The sequence below is a fragment of the Aquarana catesbeiana genome, linkage group LG03, assembly GCF_042186555.1.
Source record: "Aquarana catesbeiana isolate 2022-GZ linkage group LG03, ASM4218655v1, whole genome shotgun sequence".
Taxonomy (NCBI): Eukaryota; Metazoa; Chordata; class Amphibia; order Anura; family Ranidae; genus Aquarana; species Aquarana catesbeiana.
Genome location: NC_133326.1, coordinates 562,363,555 through 562,382,466, shown reverse-complemented (window position 1 = coordinate 562,382,466; position 18,912 = coordinate 562,363,555). Strand labels below are relative to the sequence as shown.

General features: G+C 41.8%; 1 protein-coding gene across 8 annotated transcripts in view; it reads left to right on the top strand.

Annotated features, from left to right (window-relative positions):
- Positions 1-18,912, top strand: part of CNOT4 (CCR4-NOT transcription complex subunit 4) — a 141,214-nt gene that overhangs the window by 60,037 nt on the left and 62,265 nt on the right. For 5 of the 8 annotated variants that reach the window (XM_073621794.1, XM_073621793.1, XM_073621791.1 and 2 more), the window contains exons 4-7: positions 2,953-3,039; positions 5,172-5,273; positions 11,304-11,429; positions 16,443-16,576. In XM_073621794.1, coding sequence (XP_073477895.1) covers positions 2,953-3,039; positions 5,172-5,273; positions 11,304-11,429; positions 16,443-16,576 — 449 coding nt within the window. The remainder of the gene's footprint in view (positions 1-2,952; positions 3,040-5,171; positions 5,274-11,303; positions 11,430-16,442; positions 16,577-18,912) is intronic. The other 3 variants (XM_073621792.1, XM_073621795.1, XM_073621798.1) reach the window with 1 other exon arrangement.

Here is an 18,912-nt window from a genome sequence, read left to right as displayed (position 1 = left end):
TTTATAAATGAGTGACACCACTTCTGTTTAGATGTGTGATTGTAGGCAGATGAACAGCCCTGGATGCAGAGTGTATATCTACGGCCCCTTTTGAAATTGGTAACAAACCAACAGGTGCTGCTGTTAATGCACATGACCCATTTGAGCCGTTACATGTGCTTTAGGGACATATGAGCGACCTTGGCCGCCAACGATTTGTGCTCAAGCCCACTCATCTACCCCTAAATCACATGTTGCTTGTATATTGGAGCACCTGTTAGTCTGTTGATTTGTACAGCCTTGTAGCCATGGCTTTTTTTCAAGCGCCTGTTAATACCCAGCGCAGATTTACACTGATTCTTGGTGGTGTATGACCTATATCAGCCATGTGGCTGAGGCTTTACAGATCATGTGGGGCAGTAAATTGGCACAAATGTATCTGAAAGCTGGACTTGTGCCTGACCATACACTAATCTCATTGTACAATCTCCCTTTGTTTTGGTAAATCTATCTATGCAATAAGTAACACATCAGGCACGCCCTTGCAGTACATAATTTATGTTGGATCTAGAAATTGTACAGTATATGGTCAGCCTTAGACTGTAATCTGCCCAATCAGGACAGCAACCGTCTCTAGCCCACCCTTTGATCCACTTTTATTCATCTTGACCATGCACCTGCCTTTCCTACACACTGCATCGTTGAAGCCATTTCAAAATACCTCCTTCTCCCATGAGGCAATGCTCGAGCCTAGATGCTAAGCTCCAGACCTAAATACTGTTGCAGCTTACACAGGGTTTGACTCCTGGCTTTGATAGAGGAACGGAGTAGTGAAGGTGAGGCATGTCAGAGGTTGGGTTAACAAGAGACTGTCTATACTATAGAGTGGCACTTAGTGACAGCTGTCCGTCTGCTGGGGCTGGTGACATATCCAAGATGGCAGCTCCCAGCAGCTGCCTCCGGGCCCTTGGTTATCTGCACAAGGGAGAGTTTTACAGGTAAATAACATGCATAAAACTAATTGTCCTTAAAGTGATTGTAAATGCTGTGCGAGGGAACCTCCTCTTCTCTGGTCCCCCGCCGGCACTCCTGGCCCCTCCTCTGGTGAGTGCCTCCATAGAAAGCTGCTTTCCGGCTGGCCATACACGGTGCAAAAAAAATTCACATGGTTCCCCCATCAACACAGACAGTTTTGATAGGGGAATCAGCAATTGTTTGCTCCCGGCGCGGGCGGGGGAAGCCATCCTCACCGGGAAAAGACTATAGCAGCTGCTAGCGATAATCACAAGACAATCCAGCAGGCTGGTTGTACCCAAGTTAGTTGATCGATCGATCAACTTGGTACATTCAGCTTGCCCATGGACTGTTCGAATCTCGGCTGGTTCCTGCTGAATTAGCCGAGATTTGAACAGTGTATGGCCGGCCAAAGACTCTGAGACCGGGAAAAGAGAGAAGAGAAGATCTACAGACAGGCACAGCACTGGATTGAATGAGGGCTCAGGTAAATAAAAGGGGGGGGTAGTGGTGGATGCTGATGGCTAAACATTTTTTACCTTCATTCAAGGGATGCATTAGGATAAAAAATGTTTAAGCTCTATAACCAATTTAAGTTAAGATTGTTGTTAAATTGAACATTCTAATGCCGGGTCTCTAAGACCCCTTTCACACTGAGGGCAAAAAAATAGCGTGTGTAAAGTGCCTGAAAAACTGCTCCTCTGCAGCCTCAGTGTGAAAGCCCTCCAGCTGCTGATGCGGTGCAAGCAGAATGTTTGGAGCGGTGCATACACCGCTCCTGCTTATTGAAATGAGTGGGCAGAGGCACTTTTTGTGTCCTTTTTAACCCTTTATTTGGCCGCTAGCGGGGGTTAAAAGCACCCCGCTAGCGGCTGAAAATCCCCGCACAAACCACGGTAAAGCGCTACTAAAAATAGCGGTGCTTTACTGCCGACGCCCCAGTGTGAAAAGGGCCTAAGATTTGTAGCTTTATTGCCTAATGAACATAAATGACCCCTATAGCATAGATCTGCAAAGTGTGAATGCTAATAAACAAGTGGCATGGGCCTCTGCATTATTTTTTGGCAAAACTGCAGCAAGGCTACTTTCACACTGAAAGCGCCTGGCGTTAGCGGTAGAGCGCCGCTAGCGTGGCACTTTTAACCCCTGCTAGCGGCCGAAGAAAGGGTTAAAGGCGCCCTTGTTGCTGCGCTGCCCATTCATTTCAGTGGGCAGGGGTGGTTTAGGAGCGCTGTATACAGTGCTCCCAAACTGCCCCAAAGGTGCTCCTTGCAGGACTTTTTCTAACGTCCTGCAAGCGCAGCGCCCCAGTGTGAAAGCACTCGAGCTTTCACACTTGGGAGGTGTTTTTTCAGGCGCTATCTCTAGCGCTAAAATGCCTGAAAAAATGCCTCCAATGTGAAAGGTAGCCTAATGCCACATACAAACGAGCGGACTTCTCATCGGACTGAACTCCGAAGGACTTTTTAACGGAGTTCCGACGAAACGGCCTTGCCTACACACGATCACACCAAAGTCCGATTGTTTCGAACGTGATGACATACGACCGGACTAGAAAAGGAAGTTCAATAGCTAGTAGCCAATCGCTGCCCTTGCGTCGTTTTCGGTCCATCGGACTAGCATACAGACGAACGTTTCTTTTCGATAGGAATCGAGTCCGTCTGAAAGATTTGAAACCTGTTCTATTTATTTCTAAGGTCTGTCAGATTTTTCAACAGAAAAGGTCCGATGAAGCCCACACACGATCGGAATGTCCGACGGATTCGTTCCGTCTGACCTTTTTTGCCGTAAAGTCCACTCGTGTGCACGCGGCATTAGAGTCAGTTTTCTTTCACATCAAAGTAATGCGTTTGATCTGCTATCTGTCATAATGATTGAATACCTTGATAAGTTATCAATGTTTGGTAGAATACACTGTTACTTTTTTAATATTGCCTTTTTTTTTTTTATTATTTACAGGTTTTAAAACGACCAGAATATTTTGGAAAATTTGGTAAAATACACAAAGTGGTCATCAACAACAGCACATCCTATGCTGGCTCACAGGTCAGTAAATGGGATTTTGTTTTTTCTCATAAAGCAAAAATAACTTAAGGTTCAAAGTTATATGCCCCCACGTAGATGTACTTAATTTTGCTTTTAAAGTGTTTTCCATTTGCATGGTTTAGCAACCTGCTTCCTTAGTATTCTGCCCCTGCCTGCTTATTGAAGATTAAAGGAACAGCAGAATATAGTGAAGTCATTTTTTTTTTTTCTCCCTCCTCCTGTAAACATGTTCAGTGTTTTAACAGCCCTGAGCAAATCTCTAGGTGTCCCAAGTCGCCTGCTGCCAGTGCATGCCCCTCTTCATGGGGTTAAAGAAGAAGTACAGCCAAAGCTTGTTTTGGCTGTACTTCTCCTATGGATCACAGGACTGTAGTTCGTTTTGCGCTCCTGTGACCCTTTTTCAGCAGACAGTGGGCTGAAGTCAGCTGACGTCATATGCCTGGACCGGCTTAGCCTCTCAGCGGAGTGCTGAAAGCCTGAGCCGGCCGCTCCCAGTCCCATTCCACAGCCCATCACTCCAGTGAGCGAGGAGGGGGCAGAGCAGAGAGTGGGGACTAGCGGTCACCAGCTCTTTGCTCATGGAACCCTGAGAACTAAGCGATCTGTGGTGTTAGATTGCTCGGTTCTCAGTGTTAGAGCCAGCTGGGGACAGATGCGGCTTCGGACCAATGCTGCATCCACCTAGGAAAATGTGAATGTGTGCAAAAAAAAAAATCTCAAAAGCTGAACATTTTAAATATATTCATTATTCTATTATTATGCTGTGTTATAGCCGCTTGGTTTACTTTTACATTGAAGGTAATCGCTGGCACTAATAAATGATATCTTGATTATTGCTACAGCGATGACCGAGATATTACCCTTTCAATCCAGAGACGTACCAGTATATCGCTGGATGGTAAGTGGTTAAGGAAAACAGAGTTGAGTTAATTTGTGTGTTATGTCTGCCTTGATTTCAGCTTAATAAAAAATGTCCAGAAAGGATGAGTTAACACTATGGGGTTAAATGGGCTATAAATAAGTTGTTTCCTTAACAACTTCAGAAACAATAATAAATTGCAATTGGTTGCTCAGAGAACTACACATAGCTAATAATTGGTGTTTTGTTTAAGTTTTAATAAGCAAAGACTGTAGATGACTTTATTTTGTCATCAGTGCTGAAACTTCTTCTAAAAGCAAGTTCTTATACACTGATCAGGCCTCGATCTGTATTTCTGATTGCTGGTCCCAGCAATGGAAGTCTGGATTGAATTAGCATGTGGTTTCAATGTTATTTAGGTATTTATTTTGACTTGCAGATTGTTAATGGGTCCCTCAGACTCAGAGTAGAGTATAAGCCCCCGTTCACACTGGTGCAATTTTGAAATTGCGCTACTTCAGTGTGTTTTCAAAGCCGCACATCTGTGAGATTTGCACTGCCGATTTCTTTCCTTCGTTGATGGACACAGCACTTCCATTCTTGACCTTAGGGTTATATCACCACCTTCAGAAGTAGAACTAGGCAGAAAAAAAAGAACAAGCACAGCACCGCCTAGGGGCGGTCCTTACTGGCCCCACTCTGCTAGAGGCAGATCGTTTTTTTTTTTTTTTTTTTTCTGCCTAGTCTAGAAGGACCTGACTCCCTTGTGGTTCCTTTTTGTTTTTTTTTTTACTTATTTGTTCTTCTTTGGTGGCTTCTTTGGTCCGTCAATGAACTCGGAGAAAGGGGTTTTACGGTGAGTAGAAAAAAAATCCTTTTTCTTTTTTGCAGCTTGCGACTTAATTTAACGGTAGTCTATGCAAGTTGCCATGAGGTCGGTAAAAAGTAATGCAGGAACCTTTCTGTGAGTCACAGCGATATGAACGGTTCCATCACCAGCAATGGGATGCGACTTGTCATGTGATTTGGAACTGTCAAATCGCATGACAAGTTGCATCGGTGTGAACAGGGACTAATGGGGATTCATTTTTTGTACACATAAACAACAAGCATTTATTCAGTTTGTCAAATTTGAGATTATTTGTGTTGCACTGCCTGCAGCTAGCTCATTACAGCAAAGTAAATACAATTCTACTTACCGGTAGTAGCGAGATATCCCTGATTTCCACCTGAGTTTGTGCTTGGGCTAAATTGCCTGTTCTGTCTCTTGCAGGGTCCAAGCGCTAGCGCATATGTAACGTACATACGGTCAGAAGATGCACTTCGAGCTATACAGTGTGTAAACAATGTGGTAGTAGATGGGAGAACGCTTAAGGTGAGAGGCCTTGGTGAATTTTGTTAAATTTAGTGCTGTGTTAGCCTGTTTTGGTATCAGCTGTTTATTTTTTTATGATTCGATATGTTGACAAAAGACCATCCAAAGACAACCATATCAAGGTCCATTTAATTCTCTCCTAAAGACACATCTGTTGGATGTTTTCTCCCCCCACCTGTTTAGTGCCAAAACTTTGATTTTCCCCATCATTTTCTGTAACAGTGGTCTTCAAGGCAAACATAGTGAATCTTCCCAGAGGAAACATACAGCAGTTATAACCCAGACAGGGTTTTCAACACTTTCCCAGACTTCCAAATTTTAAATATGGGTTTTGGCAATAGGCGTACCTAAAAGATGTCTCCACCTTGTACGTGAAAAAAACAATTCCTTCCTACTGGCCCCCCTGCTCCTTCATTTCCCGCTGCACTTATCTTTTACCCAGGCCAACTTTCATCGCTGTCGCATTTTGAATGACAAATGCACAGTCATGCAACCCTGTACCCAAACTAATTTTGCACCTCCTGAAATCTGACTGAAAAACTCCCATGGATTGAATCATCCTGTCCTGCTTTGTTGCTAGGACATTGCTAAGAGACTCCTAGCTCTTACTGTTCACCTCCACCATCACAGGAGTTGGCTATTTCTCTGACTCAATCCAATAAAACTTTTGCGAAACAACAAAAGCCCCTCTCACATGCACTTTCTCTTCCCTGACTCAGTAGCTCTGAGCTCAGTGTATGAGAGTTTGCTCCTGTGATCGTGGCGGTGAACAGTAAGAGCTAGGAGTCACTTAGTAATGCCCTAGCAACAAGGCAGGATGAGATTATGCAATCTCTGGAAGTTTTTCACTCTTCAGGAGGTAAATGGCCTAAACCTTTTTAGCAAGGGCACTTATCAACTTTGGCCAAAGCGTCACAGTTTTCTTTTATCTACAGACACCCCTTACTTGCAAAGGCATCCTTTTGGTAAAGGTGAACTATGCCTTTAACTAAATAAGCTGAATATAGATATTGGTTAGTTACTATGCTTAGCTGCTCCAGATTCCGTGTGCTCTATTATTATTTTTTTTTTTTTTTTTTTTTTATTAAGGTTTTTGTATGTTTACAACCATCCATACACAGAGAAATAAAAGAGAAGAAAAAAGTACAATGAATTGTGGTGCATAATACACCATCCAACAGTTCACATACTCCTTGTAATTTACATATACATAGACTTCCAACCCTACTGAAGCATATAGCTAAACATTAAAATACAGATGCAGTAATCTGATAAGATATATGTGGGGTTACATGGCAATATGTTTTTAGGCATCAACACATCTGTCATACTATGCACAATGCCACTAGAAACAGTGGCACTGCTACTTAAATAGTTGAAAGCATTGCACCTCAGCTCTTATGTGTGATCACCCTCATTGTAGTGTGGATAATCATCACGAATTTACCTATCTGCCAGAGTAAAATATTGCACACATGTCATTATGCAATGTTAAGTATCCGCATAGGTGCCAGCTCAGCAACATTTTTAACTACCTTGCAGTATTCTGAGGGAGACCAATGAGAATAGGGCTAGGCCAGGCACTGCCAGCCATGGCTCCCATAATTTGTAAAATTTATTCGGTGTGCCCTTATTTCAATAGGCCTTTGTTCTTTCAAGAGGGTGTCATTTACCTGGAGGCACCATTCTTCAAATGATGGAGGACTCTACGATAACCATTTCAGAGCAATAAGTTTGCGCGCTATAAACAATAGCCTGTCGGTATATATGTAGATGGGTGGTGCTGCGCTAATCCTAGGTGCGTAGACCAATATAGCTTAAGTAATGAACGTCGCTTGTGTTGTATAGATAATAGGTAAAAAATACAATAGTGGTATTAATAGAACTAATGGAGTGACTAAAGCAGTGGTGCATAAAATATAGATAATATCAACTAAGATCCTGACAAAAATATAAATGCAGCATAAAAAGTGACAGAATATTATCAAGGTAGAAACCATATACTGAAACGTAAATAGCAGTGATAATAAAAATAGCTAAAACATCGGTAGCTGACAATAATCCTAAATAAAGTGCATAACAGTTGAAACTATGTGCATCCACAGCTTAAGAATAGCAATGTGTATAGTGCAAACATAAGGTGCAATGTGAAAGCGTTTTAAACAGTGAGGTAGTGATTGACTACTTTTTTCATAAAGTCAATCACTACCTCACTGTTTAAAACGCTTTCACATTGCACCTTATGTTTGCATAATGTTTGTGACTGGAAGCGGTACAAAGCAAAAAACCCCATGTAGTCTGTGTTCAGAGGGGAAGCCATGCAGTAGTAAGAGCCAACTGCTACCATGATTGTCAGCTTTCCCAGCGGACCCTCAGCTATGAGATTCAAGTTGGACCAATGAAACTATGCAGTAACAATCGTACCTGGAGTTTAGCTTTAGGGATTTTTTTGGCAGGTGAGACAAAAAACTACAACTTGCTCCTAGAGGGTTTTTATTCTGTGTACGCGTTCTGCAGAGCAGTACAGAATCCATTCCCAGCATCTACTGTATAAAAAAATGGAGCTGGGTTGATGTAACTTGTTGGACATGTGGAGGGGTGACCTTATCCCTAGCTGCCAAGGGGTAGAACCAGAAGATGCACATTGAGAGGCCAATGTTACACTTGCAACCCTAATGCTGGTGAGAACCCAGCAGCATCAATATCTCCTAGAACAGTGATGGCGAACCTTGGCACCCCAGATGTTTTGGAACTACATTTCCCATGATGCTCAACTACACTGCAGAGTGCAGGATCATCATGGGAAATGTAGTTCCAAAACATCTGGGGTGCCAAGGTTTGCCATCACTGTCCTAAAATATTTAGGGAGAGCGCTCACCTGCTTTTTGTGTCTTTTCCGCAAGGGTGAGACATTAATGCCTGCTGAGCCAGCGAGGGAACATGTGTTTGCCTGCCATGCCCTCCACAGCGTTTCTGCTAGTAGCATGAATGCGAGTGTAAAATCTGCATTATTTTCCGTAATGCGTAATAGTGCTGTGTATAGGTGCACCCAAATCACAAATTCAAGATGCACTTGGCTGAACTGAAACAGTTTTTAAGAAATATATATTTTTATGTATAATTGTATTATAATTTTAAGTAATATCATGAATTTAAATTTGAATTTATTGTCGGCCATTATCCGACAAATAAAAATGCATCCCTTTAAATTTTATGTATGTCCTCACATTGGTCCGTTGTGCTTTTGTTGCGATGTTAAAAATCTTGCTTGCTGCATTTTTGGCCATTAAAAAATCTGCACCAAAAACGCACATCCCCATTGAAATGCATTGCAAACTTTTGTTTTTGATGCGGTTTTTAAGTCACACGAAAAACACACCATAAGCACTTTCGGCGCCATTATCTGCACCTTTTTCTCGATCGGCAAAATGCCGAAAACACTATTTTCAGCCGATATGTTTCGGCCTCATCGCTAGTAAGTGCCAGCCCACCCTAGTAATGGCACTGGTCCATCTTTTAAGACTTTGTTCTGGGCTCTCATGCCAGTGTTCTTCATACCTTGATCTTTATGGGTGTAGGCTTATTTTGGTTCTTTGGAAAAAAAAGTACAAAAGCCCCATTCCTTTCACTGCCTTGCAAATGGCTTGCTTCTACATGTGGAGGTGCTGTTCTGTTTTCAAACAGAACATATTTTTCCTTGTTCAAGGCATGTGTGTTTTTTTTTTTTTTTTTTTTTTTTTTTTTTTTTTTGTTTTTATTACCTGTAGACTGTGTACTGGAAATTGGCTTTGTTCAGTCATAATGATATTACTGAATGGCGGAGGCCTTGGGTAGCGCCAACGAATGGAAACACAATTACCTGCTATAGTCATCTGAGATTTGTGTCCCTGGCATCGGGCAAGATATCAAGCCTTATGTATGTTCATAGTACTAATGAGTCACAGATCTTTTATGTTGGCAATGTATTGTGTGATGATCTTCTATAAGAACTAGAAATGAGAGTACTGAAATTCTAGCAAAAAAAAATATACATGCATTTCAGATGTGCATTGTAATATCTACCAAAGCATTTATTGGTCTCTTAAGTCAGTGCAGATGCCAAAATATTTAGCCTTCTGTTCAGCTTATGATCCAGACAGCACAGTCTGTTTCTGGACCTCCCTGCAGGTGAGACTAGTTGAAGAGCAACTTGTCTATCTTCCAGAAAGCAGGGGGTGGAGAGCTGAAGCTGCACTCAGTGAGAAGAGCTGATTGGATTGAAGGACACACCCCCTTCATACTGCACACAGGAACAGAGCTGAGGCTGTCGATCACGGGCTGCGTGCTGGAGCTCCCTCCCCGTCACCTTTTTTTCTATTGGCATCAGAAAACCTGCCAGAATTGGCTCCTGCTGATAGCAGAGGAATGAGGCAGCAGACAGAAATTACACTTGGTGCCCTGAACTGATACACTATAGTGTGATATGCTTTGTTCATATTTTATGTCCGAGGTTTGCAACCACTTTAATAGAAACCCAGGCTTGCGTCATCCTCTGATTAGTCTATCTTAATGCTCACCCCTCCTTAGGGTGCATTGTCCAAAGTTTTAGGAGCCTCTATTGACCCTCAATCTACAGTGTGTTGTGAATGCAGTTACAGGAGGCTAATACCTACGGAGATTTGGGTACTTCTGCAGCCAGGTAAAACAGTACATCTAATAATTAGTGAAACTGAACTGAGTTAAATTGATAAATCTGCTGGCGTTCAACCTTAGTTTACCTGTAGTTAAAAGTAAAGAGGAACTGAGTGGGTGAAGGTTTTAACTTCTGCAAATCTTAGTATAGCTAATGCTGGGTATACACGGGCTGTATATTGGGCAAAATCAGCCAGTACAGTAGAAACCGACCGGCATTAGGCCCATTTTGTACAACTGCCTGTCCAACAGAGGCCAGTTCCCTCTATCGGAACACAATAGCACAGCGGGGAGATTGCTGCACTAACATCACTTGTGTTAGTACAGCAATCTGTTTTTTGTTTTTGTTTTTTTCTCGTTTAGCCCACTGGGTTGAACACAAAAAAAAAACTGTGTGTACCAGGCTTAAAGAGTTTAACCCCCCAAAAAAACACCCTGTTCCCTTAAAGCATGTTATACAGCACAGTGCTGGTGCTGTGTAATTTGGCCCCCTGTAACACCTGAAAAACCTGGCTATACCTTCCCTTCTGTAAACTGACCATGATGCATCATGGCTGCTGAGCCCTGACACGGTGGTCAGTTTACGTGCCTCGGTCATCCGCAGACCTGCTCTGTCTCCTTTGTCCTCTGTTCTGACTCTTACCACCTACTGCAAACACTGTGCTGAGATAATAGCAAATAAAAATATATTCAAAGTGCTTTTAAAGTCTGTGGCTACCCAGACGGTACTATTGTGAAAGCTCCTCTCCATGCAGAATTTAATCCAGTGCTGTAGATGTGTTTATGCTAACCGGCTTTCTCATGCTGATGTTTTCACCTTCAGACTCTTTCACTGCCAAGAAGATATGTCCACATCACGCAGGCAGTGACATGAGCATGTGAAGGACTTTGCCTCCTGTTGACAAGATGCATGCCTAAATTGCGCAGGGACAGCAGTCAGTTCATTTGAATGGACTGCTGTACCTGCATTTCCTGTAGGGATAAAAGTCCCAGAATCTCCTCCCCCCTCCCTCCCTCCCTCCTCCCTCCCTCCTCCCTCCTCCTTGTTCTGTTAAAAGCAGCATGTTTGTGCGGCTGCATTTGGGTGCTGAAAGTATGCGGTTTACACGCACTCTTACGCCTAAATGTCTATGTTGTCTAGGGTACTACAGTAGCAATGTGACTGTATTTGTGGAAAAGATGATACTTGGTACAAGCAGCTGGATAAAGAGCGTCATGTGTGTTATATGGGAGTTTAATGATTGGGTTTAGCTCTACTTTAAGGTAATATCTGTTGATTCTTGATTTATAGTTTTCACTATGACCTCTTCCCAAACTCTGGTATTGCTGTATAGCTGACGGCTTTCTTTTGTTCTCAAGGCATCTTTAGGTACAACAAAATACTGCAGTTACTTCTTAAAAAATATGCAGTGTCCAAAACCAGACTGTATGTATCTACACGAATTGGGGGACGAGGCGGCTAGTTTCACAAAAGAAGAAATGCAGGTAAGAGAACCACGTGAGACTAGCTTATGTCATTTAGCATTATTTTGTCTTTAGTTTGTGCCACTCCAAGATATCACTAGCACACTTTTTTTTTTTTTTTTTTTTTTTTTTTTTTTTTTTTTTTTTTTTTACTGTTTTTTTTGCACACGTGGTTTGCTGGTGATATCTTGGATTTGGATTGTCTGCGCTGAATCTTTGATGTTTATCATCTGTGAATTGAAAGTGCATTTATTGTAAGCTTGAACTACAGGCAAATACTTAAAATAAAATGAAACTTTATACTTGGCTGTCTCATCTGCCAGGAGATTTGCATTTCTGTGCAGCCAGTTTTGTGATTTTTTTTTTTTTTTTTTTAATTTATAGCACCCCTGCCAGATTGACAGCAATGTGCAATGCAGTCAAACCTGATTGGCTCATAAAGCAGCTGAACACAAATTATATACCAACTTTTTTTGAAGAAAAAACACAATTGCAGGTTTTTTGTGTCTTTTCTGAAAGCTCCTTCCCTTTTTAACTATGTATTTTTTTTTATTTTTTCGTATGTACACTGTTTGTAGTGCATTCACATTGCGATGTACACACACTACATTTGTAAGCTGGCAAGAGTGGGAGCCTGGATAAAATATTGTAACTCCAGCATGCATAGACATAAGTTCCATCATCAGTGGACACTTAAGGCCCGTAAGCACGATCAGGAAATCAGACGAAAAATACCTCCTTCGTACGATAATCTGATGGTTAGTACATAGCTTTTGAGAGCCGTTCAGGACAAGTCGTGCCAAATTATCCGTATAATACCAGATCATACTTTTTTTTTTTTTTTTTTATCAGTGCGGTTTTCGTCCGGAAATGCAATACAAATACATTACATCACTTCCGAATTATTCTTCTGTCGTACGAGAATTTTCGTAAGTTTAGTAACCTCATTTTCGATATATGAGACTAGCATGCAAAAAAACAGATGATCATTCGTCCGATAATCTCATAGTGTGTACCAGGCAAAGAAGGAAGGCACTGAATATGGATGGTGGTGGCAAAGTAGAGCTGTTAGTTGTGGAGGAGGGTAAACTGGGCTGTATATCTACTGTGCTGCTTTTTAAGGAATATATGTGTATTCATTGGGTTTAGTTAAAATCTGCCAGCAGTTTGGTTTTATAAATTAAATGCCTTTTTAAACTTTCAACAACAAGCTAAAGCCTGGTACACCAGAGCCAAATATTGACCAGATCAACAGAGCCCGACCAACATTTGGCCCATATGTACATCAGCCTGACCGACGGGCATGATACAATAGCTCAGCGGTAAGATCGCTGTATGAACATTGCATTGTTAGTACAGTGAGCTGCTAATTTTTTAATTTTTTTTTTTTTTCGTTCGTTGAGCAGAAAAAAAAAAAAGGTTGGTGTGTGTACTATGCTTTGATGTAGCACCATTGGCCTGGTTTTTAGGACCTGAAGGACCTGGCGGCAACCCTGCTTAACTAGTGATATTTCACTTTTGGCAAGACCATCCAACCGAGTGTCATAAAGGGCTGAGTCTGCCTTTCACCAACAGGCTAATATTTTTTTCTAGTCTGATGTTTACATGCAATTGGGTTTTGGAGGGTCACTATTTTAAATAAATGTACTTTTTGTTCTGTCTAGCATTTAGGTTCACTTTAAGGAAGGAATGTCTTTCTACTGCTTTTGTATGTGCCAATCCAGGAGTCACGCAGCCCTGTGGTCATTGTGTAGTGAGCAATCAACTCCTGGGATGTTATAGCTGAAGCCTTCATCAAGGAAGTCAGCACTATGACCCACCCTAGGGCCTGAACAGTCTTCAGGCTTGTGTCCATGGCATCAGTTTGACATATGTTTAAAACACACCTGGAATCATTCAGAATTCCCTGACAGGTGCATTTAAGCTGCTTTAAGCAGGATTTGCATTCCCATAGACCTGTATGGTCTATGGCAGTGATGGCGAACCTTGGCACCCCAGATGTTTTGGAACTACATTTCCCATGATGCTCATGCACTCAGCAGTGTAGTTGAGAATCATGGGAAATGTAGTTCCAAAACATCTGGGGTGCCAAGGTTCCCCATCACTGGTCTATGGGAACCCGGAAAGGAAGACCAGGTGAAGATGGAAAAGTTCTTTTATTTGCTACAGCGTGCCGCTGGAGAGCTTTGTTCTAAGGCAAGTATTTCATTATGCGTTAGTATGCGATGCATACTAGCACATTATGCAATTGTCTTGCAGGATTAAAAAAGAAAAGTGCGGTTTACTACCGTTTTAACGAGTAAATGAGTAAAACAAGCCTCATGGCCTATTTAGCTTCAGGCACTGTTGAGCTGTTCTACCTTGAAGTTTTCAGGTCTCTCAAGTCATTCTCTCAGCAGCTCAGCTCCTTCCTCCAAACCGTGGTTAGACAGCTCAGTTCATTCTGCTCCACCAACTGCAGTTTCACTTTTAATGGAATGCTGTCACAACTAAAATTTTGTTTTATAGTGCCAGTTGTGGAAATTGGGTCATTTTTAAAGTCAAGCTACAATGGCAAAGCTTTTAGCAGGAAATCATCTGTGCCCTTAGCCCCATAGGAAGGTATATTCACCTAACCACCCTCACCACGTCCCTACTGCCACCTGAGAAAGTTTAGGTGTTGGACCTTACCTGGGCCCCATAACACTTTTTGGACCTGTTGGTCCTTTAGGCTGGAGCACTGGCATAGTGGGAGGACACATATTCCACTGTATTTAGAAACGTTACACGGTACAACAAAGCAGGGGTTGAAACAGTGTGGGTAGGTAGCAAATACGCTTAGATGGGCCAGTATACCTTACTGGGGGTTAGCTCACATGCTCCTCTATACACAGAAGCCTTGCTCCATTAGCACGATGAAGTGAGGGTTCAGAGGGAGTGGGCAGGCGTCAAGGAATTGCAGATGGGCCTGTATAATTCGCTTGGGAGAGGGGGCAATGATTGGCAGATGTTATCGCTACTGCATAGGCTAAAGCAGGGTACAGTGTTATTATTTTCTAAAATTCAACCCAGCCGACTGAACGAGAAAAAAATTAGTTTGCTGTACTAACATACGCAATGTTGGTGTGGTGATCTCTCACGCTGTCTTTTTGTTCTAACATTGGCTGCAAGTGCTGATTAGTTGCTGGTTTTACAGCATGTTCCTTTGGTAAAAGCTGGTCATTAGACCTCCTTCTGTCAGTCAGCTGTGCACACTGACCAAATGTTGGCAAGTTCCTTTTGAACCAAACGATACTAGCTGATAGTCGTTCACTGTGTACCTACCCCTAGTGGCAGTGTCTTTCAAGAAGGCATGTGTCGCCATTGAAGTCGGATTGATTTCAGGTGCAGGTACATACATTTATATGCACAAAACAAGAGGGTCTTTGTAGCCTGTACTGAACATAGAAAACCTCTTTCTCAGACAATTAGATGTTGGTGTTGGGAGCGCTGTATAACATGGCTCACCCTGTCTGTCATTACTAAACAACAATGATTCCACAGTGACAGACAAGACAGAAACATATTTGATCTCACTAATAAACTGCTGTTTGTGTATGATAAACTTTGTACTTGGAGACAAACTGCTTCTGTGCCAAGTACTCGTATTTGAGTTGATTTTTTTTAACACTGTACAAGATTGTCTGAGCTCATTTATTATGCATTCAAATTTTGATTGATGTAAGTCATTAAAATCAAAGACTAAGAAATGCTTGCAGCTATGTAATAACCTAAATTGCCTTCACAAAATATCTGAAAAATAATTAGTAATATGCTAATCATAATGCCGGCTTTTATAATGAAAATGGCATGTGGCAGATGTCACATACCCAAAGGTTTTCAATTGGTTTGTTAAACATAGGTGCTTTCAAACTTTTCCTGTAAGCACAGCGTGCACATAATTGTTAGTCATAACGTTTTCCATACAGATTTTTTAAAATCACTAGTTAACTGAATTGCCTGTCCAGAACACATTAAAGTAACTAGATAGTCTTCTTTTTTTTTTTTTCCCCAAAAAGAAAAACGATCTACTTACCTGCTCTGTGCAAGGGTATTGCACAGACTCCAAGCCTCTTCTTTATTGGTCCCCCACTAGCGCTCTCTGCCCTGCCTCTTCTTTGTGTGCCACAGTAGGAAGCCACTTTATATGGGGGCACACATGCAAGCGCGCTCCCAATCCAGGCTGTGGGCATCCATAGACTCCCACATTTAAATTCAACCTTTCTGTTTTGGTTATTTACCTTATTTTATGGCCAGTGTCGACATCACTGTCTCTGTGTTTCTCTATGCAATGTTGGTAGATCATCTGAAAGTGTGCTTGTTCCTAGGCAGATTGCATTTGCATGCAGACCACCCTAGGTAACACCACATGTGGTGCTGAACCTCCATGGTTGAAAGAGCTGAAATCCAATGAATAAAAGAAGCAAGCCAAGGATAGTAAGGCTGGGGAGCAAAGCGCTAGATGATGCTGCATGCTCTGCAGCCAGGAATTTTTTATTTATTATTTTGAAATAGTTGCAGCGAGCCAAATAACAGATTTAAGCCCCATACACACTATCAGATTTTCTGCTGAGTTTTTCCTTCAGATTTATCAAAATCATATAATATGAGGTCAACCCTTAGGAGTTTCAATGTGTATGCAATCAGGCAGGCCCTTGGTAAATCTGAAGGAAAAACTCAGCAGAAAATCTGATAGTGTGTGTGGGGCTTTAGAGGCACATTTGAAACCATTGTTGAATGCTTCCTTCATGTGTGTCTGTCTCTTTTATATACAAATTCATTGCTGATGTGTGAGAGAGAACTTCTTGATCTGTGAGGTTTTGTGGTACTAAACTCTCTAATCTACTTGATCTGGCTGGAAAATTGTTTACCATGTGAATTTATTATTGGTAGTGACAATGGGAAAAAGCTATAAACATAAACTCGCATACAAGTTTACACAAAAATAAACACCACTCAACCCCGCTAATCGGTTCTGTGTGTATGTAGCCTTCACAGTAATATTTGTTGTTGCAGGCGGGCAAACATCAGGAATATGAACAGAAGTTGCTTCAGGAACTCTACAAACTTAATCCTAACTTCTTACAGTTGACTACGGGTACAGTTGACAAGAACAAAAACAAAGTGACACCCTTACAGAGGTATGATGTGTAAGTACTGCCACTTTGCGGTCCTGTCTCCATCTGCATGTCTGTGTACATGTGGTGTCCTTTGGATATTTTTCATGCCTTTACATCTTCGTGAACTGTTATGCTAATTTTTTGTGTTTTTTAGTAAGGACCTACTTACTGTGTTTCTGAGGAGTACTTGTGTCATTTTTCTTTGGCGTTTGATATAGGGATACTTTCAGTGAGAAAATTTATGTAATGGGCTCAGCTAAAAACTTAACGCCACAGCTACAATGGGTATAAATCCACTTTGTGTGCGCCAAATGCCTTTGCAAACCAAGATATTACCATGTAAGAGTAGCGGTGGCCTCATCACTGTGCTGTACATGGCCATAGCTGATGTGTGAGAAGGGCCTAGGAGGTGCCAAGCTCCTCTAAATAAAACTGCCTTGTCTTTACCTGTACTTGGAGAGCATCACCTCATGATCAGGCCATTGTAAGCATTGCATTTATTTTTAGCCAGTCTGAAGTCTGCACTGCACAGTGTAGCAAACAATATATGAATTAAATATAAAATATTCAAATGTATTTTTCTTTTTTTTTTTTTTTTTTTTTTTTTTACCTCTACTAACATGATGCAAATGGTTTCTTTGGCTTTATTTTTTTTTAACAAACGTTTTTAATGAACAAATCAGTATTACAATACAGTCAGCTTCCGAAAATAACATATTGCTTAGTTACAGTATCAGTTTGAAAATCCATTTTTAGCATCCTACCAATCCATAAAAACATAGTTTCTACCATTACTCAACCGGTGATAATTTCCAAGTAAATTCCCGTGTAGGTCCGGTCCACAATACCATTAGGGCACTCGATCTCTCTTCCCCGGTGGGGGGTGTCATCAGTTACCTAGCCCATGTATTTAAATAATATGTTTGGTATGGTCGGGTGTCACCCGGCGGGAGAGGGTTGGGTAACCCCATCCGAAAAGGGGGGGGGGGGGGAACCATCACTTGGTCCCCCACCTCTCTGGCCCCTCACCCACTCGCATCCACCCATGCAGCCCACACCTTGTCAAATTTAGCCGGGCACTGCCTGTTCTCGTAGGTAAGCTTGTATAGGGGTAGTACTGAATCAACCGCCTTTTGCCAGGATTTCAGTGTGGGGGGTTTGGTTGACTTCCAGTGTATCGTTATCTCCCTCCTGGCATAGAATAGCGAGAAAGTAATGCAGAGTTTAGCCTGTTCTTTTGCTTTATTTAATGCTCGTATGCAGCTAGACTTTGGTATCTGTTGAGATTGAGCGGGTTTTTTTTTTTTTTGTCCTTTTGAGTAAACCTGCTTCATTTCATGAATTTTCAGATAATGCCACATTATGGATGATATGAACGCTGCTTTTTCCAAGCAACTTGTTTGCAAATCCTTATTTAGGGGAACTTTTTTGCTGTGAGAGGTTTTGCCAAATGTTTTCTATGTTGATATCTTGCTCCTGGCTTTCACTTTAACCCCTTAGCGCCGACTGTACGCACATATGCAGCTTCGGCTTGAAGAGGTTATACTGGGGTAATGCCTGCAGCTGCAGGCATTACCCCAGAAGTATGGGTTTTTTTTTTTTGGTTTTTTTTTTATGTCGGCTCTTTAGGGATAACAACCGTTGCGCTAAAAGGAGCGGGAGGGGACATTCCCCCTTCTGCCGCTCTTCCCGGGCCCTCCCGTCCCACGATCCGGCACTTCCGCTGGCTAGGCTGAGACTGGAACAAAGCCGGAAACGGCTTAGTTGGTCTCCTGTGTTAAAAAAAAAAAAAAAAATGTCACTTCCGGTTCACTAAGCTACCAACGGCGCTAATTTAAAAAAAAGACAGTATTCAGAGTTGTCGTTTTTGGCGATCTGAATACTGTGAAGTGCAAAGGAGGGATTTTTAGACCTCCATAAAGAGTACCTGTCACCATCTATTACTGTCACAAGGAATGTTTACATTCCTTGTGACAGCAATACGTTATCAGAATTTTTTATTTTTTTAAATTGACAATGTAAAAAAAAAAAAAAAATTTTTTTTTTAAAGCGCCCCCGTCTCTGCAACCTTGCACGGCAAACAAACGACATGCATAAGTCGCGCCTGCATATGTAAACGGTTTTCAAATCACACGTGAGGTATCGCCACAATCGTTAGAGCGAGAGCAGTCATTCTAGCAAAAGACCTCCTCTGTAACTCTAACCTGGTGACCGTTTTTTTCTTTTTTTTTTTTTGGAGATTTTTAGGGACCGTAGTTTGTCGCCATTCCACAAGTGTGCACAACTTCAATACATGACAAGTTGGGTATCTATTTACTCGGCATAAGGTCATCCACATTATACAAAAAAAATGGGCTAACTTTACT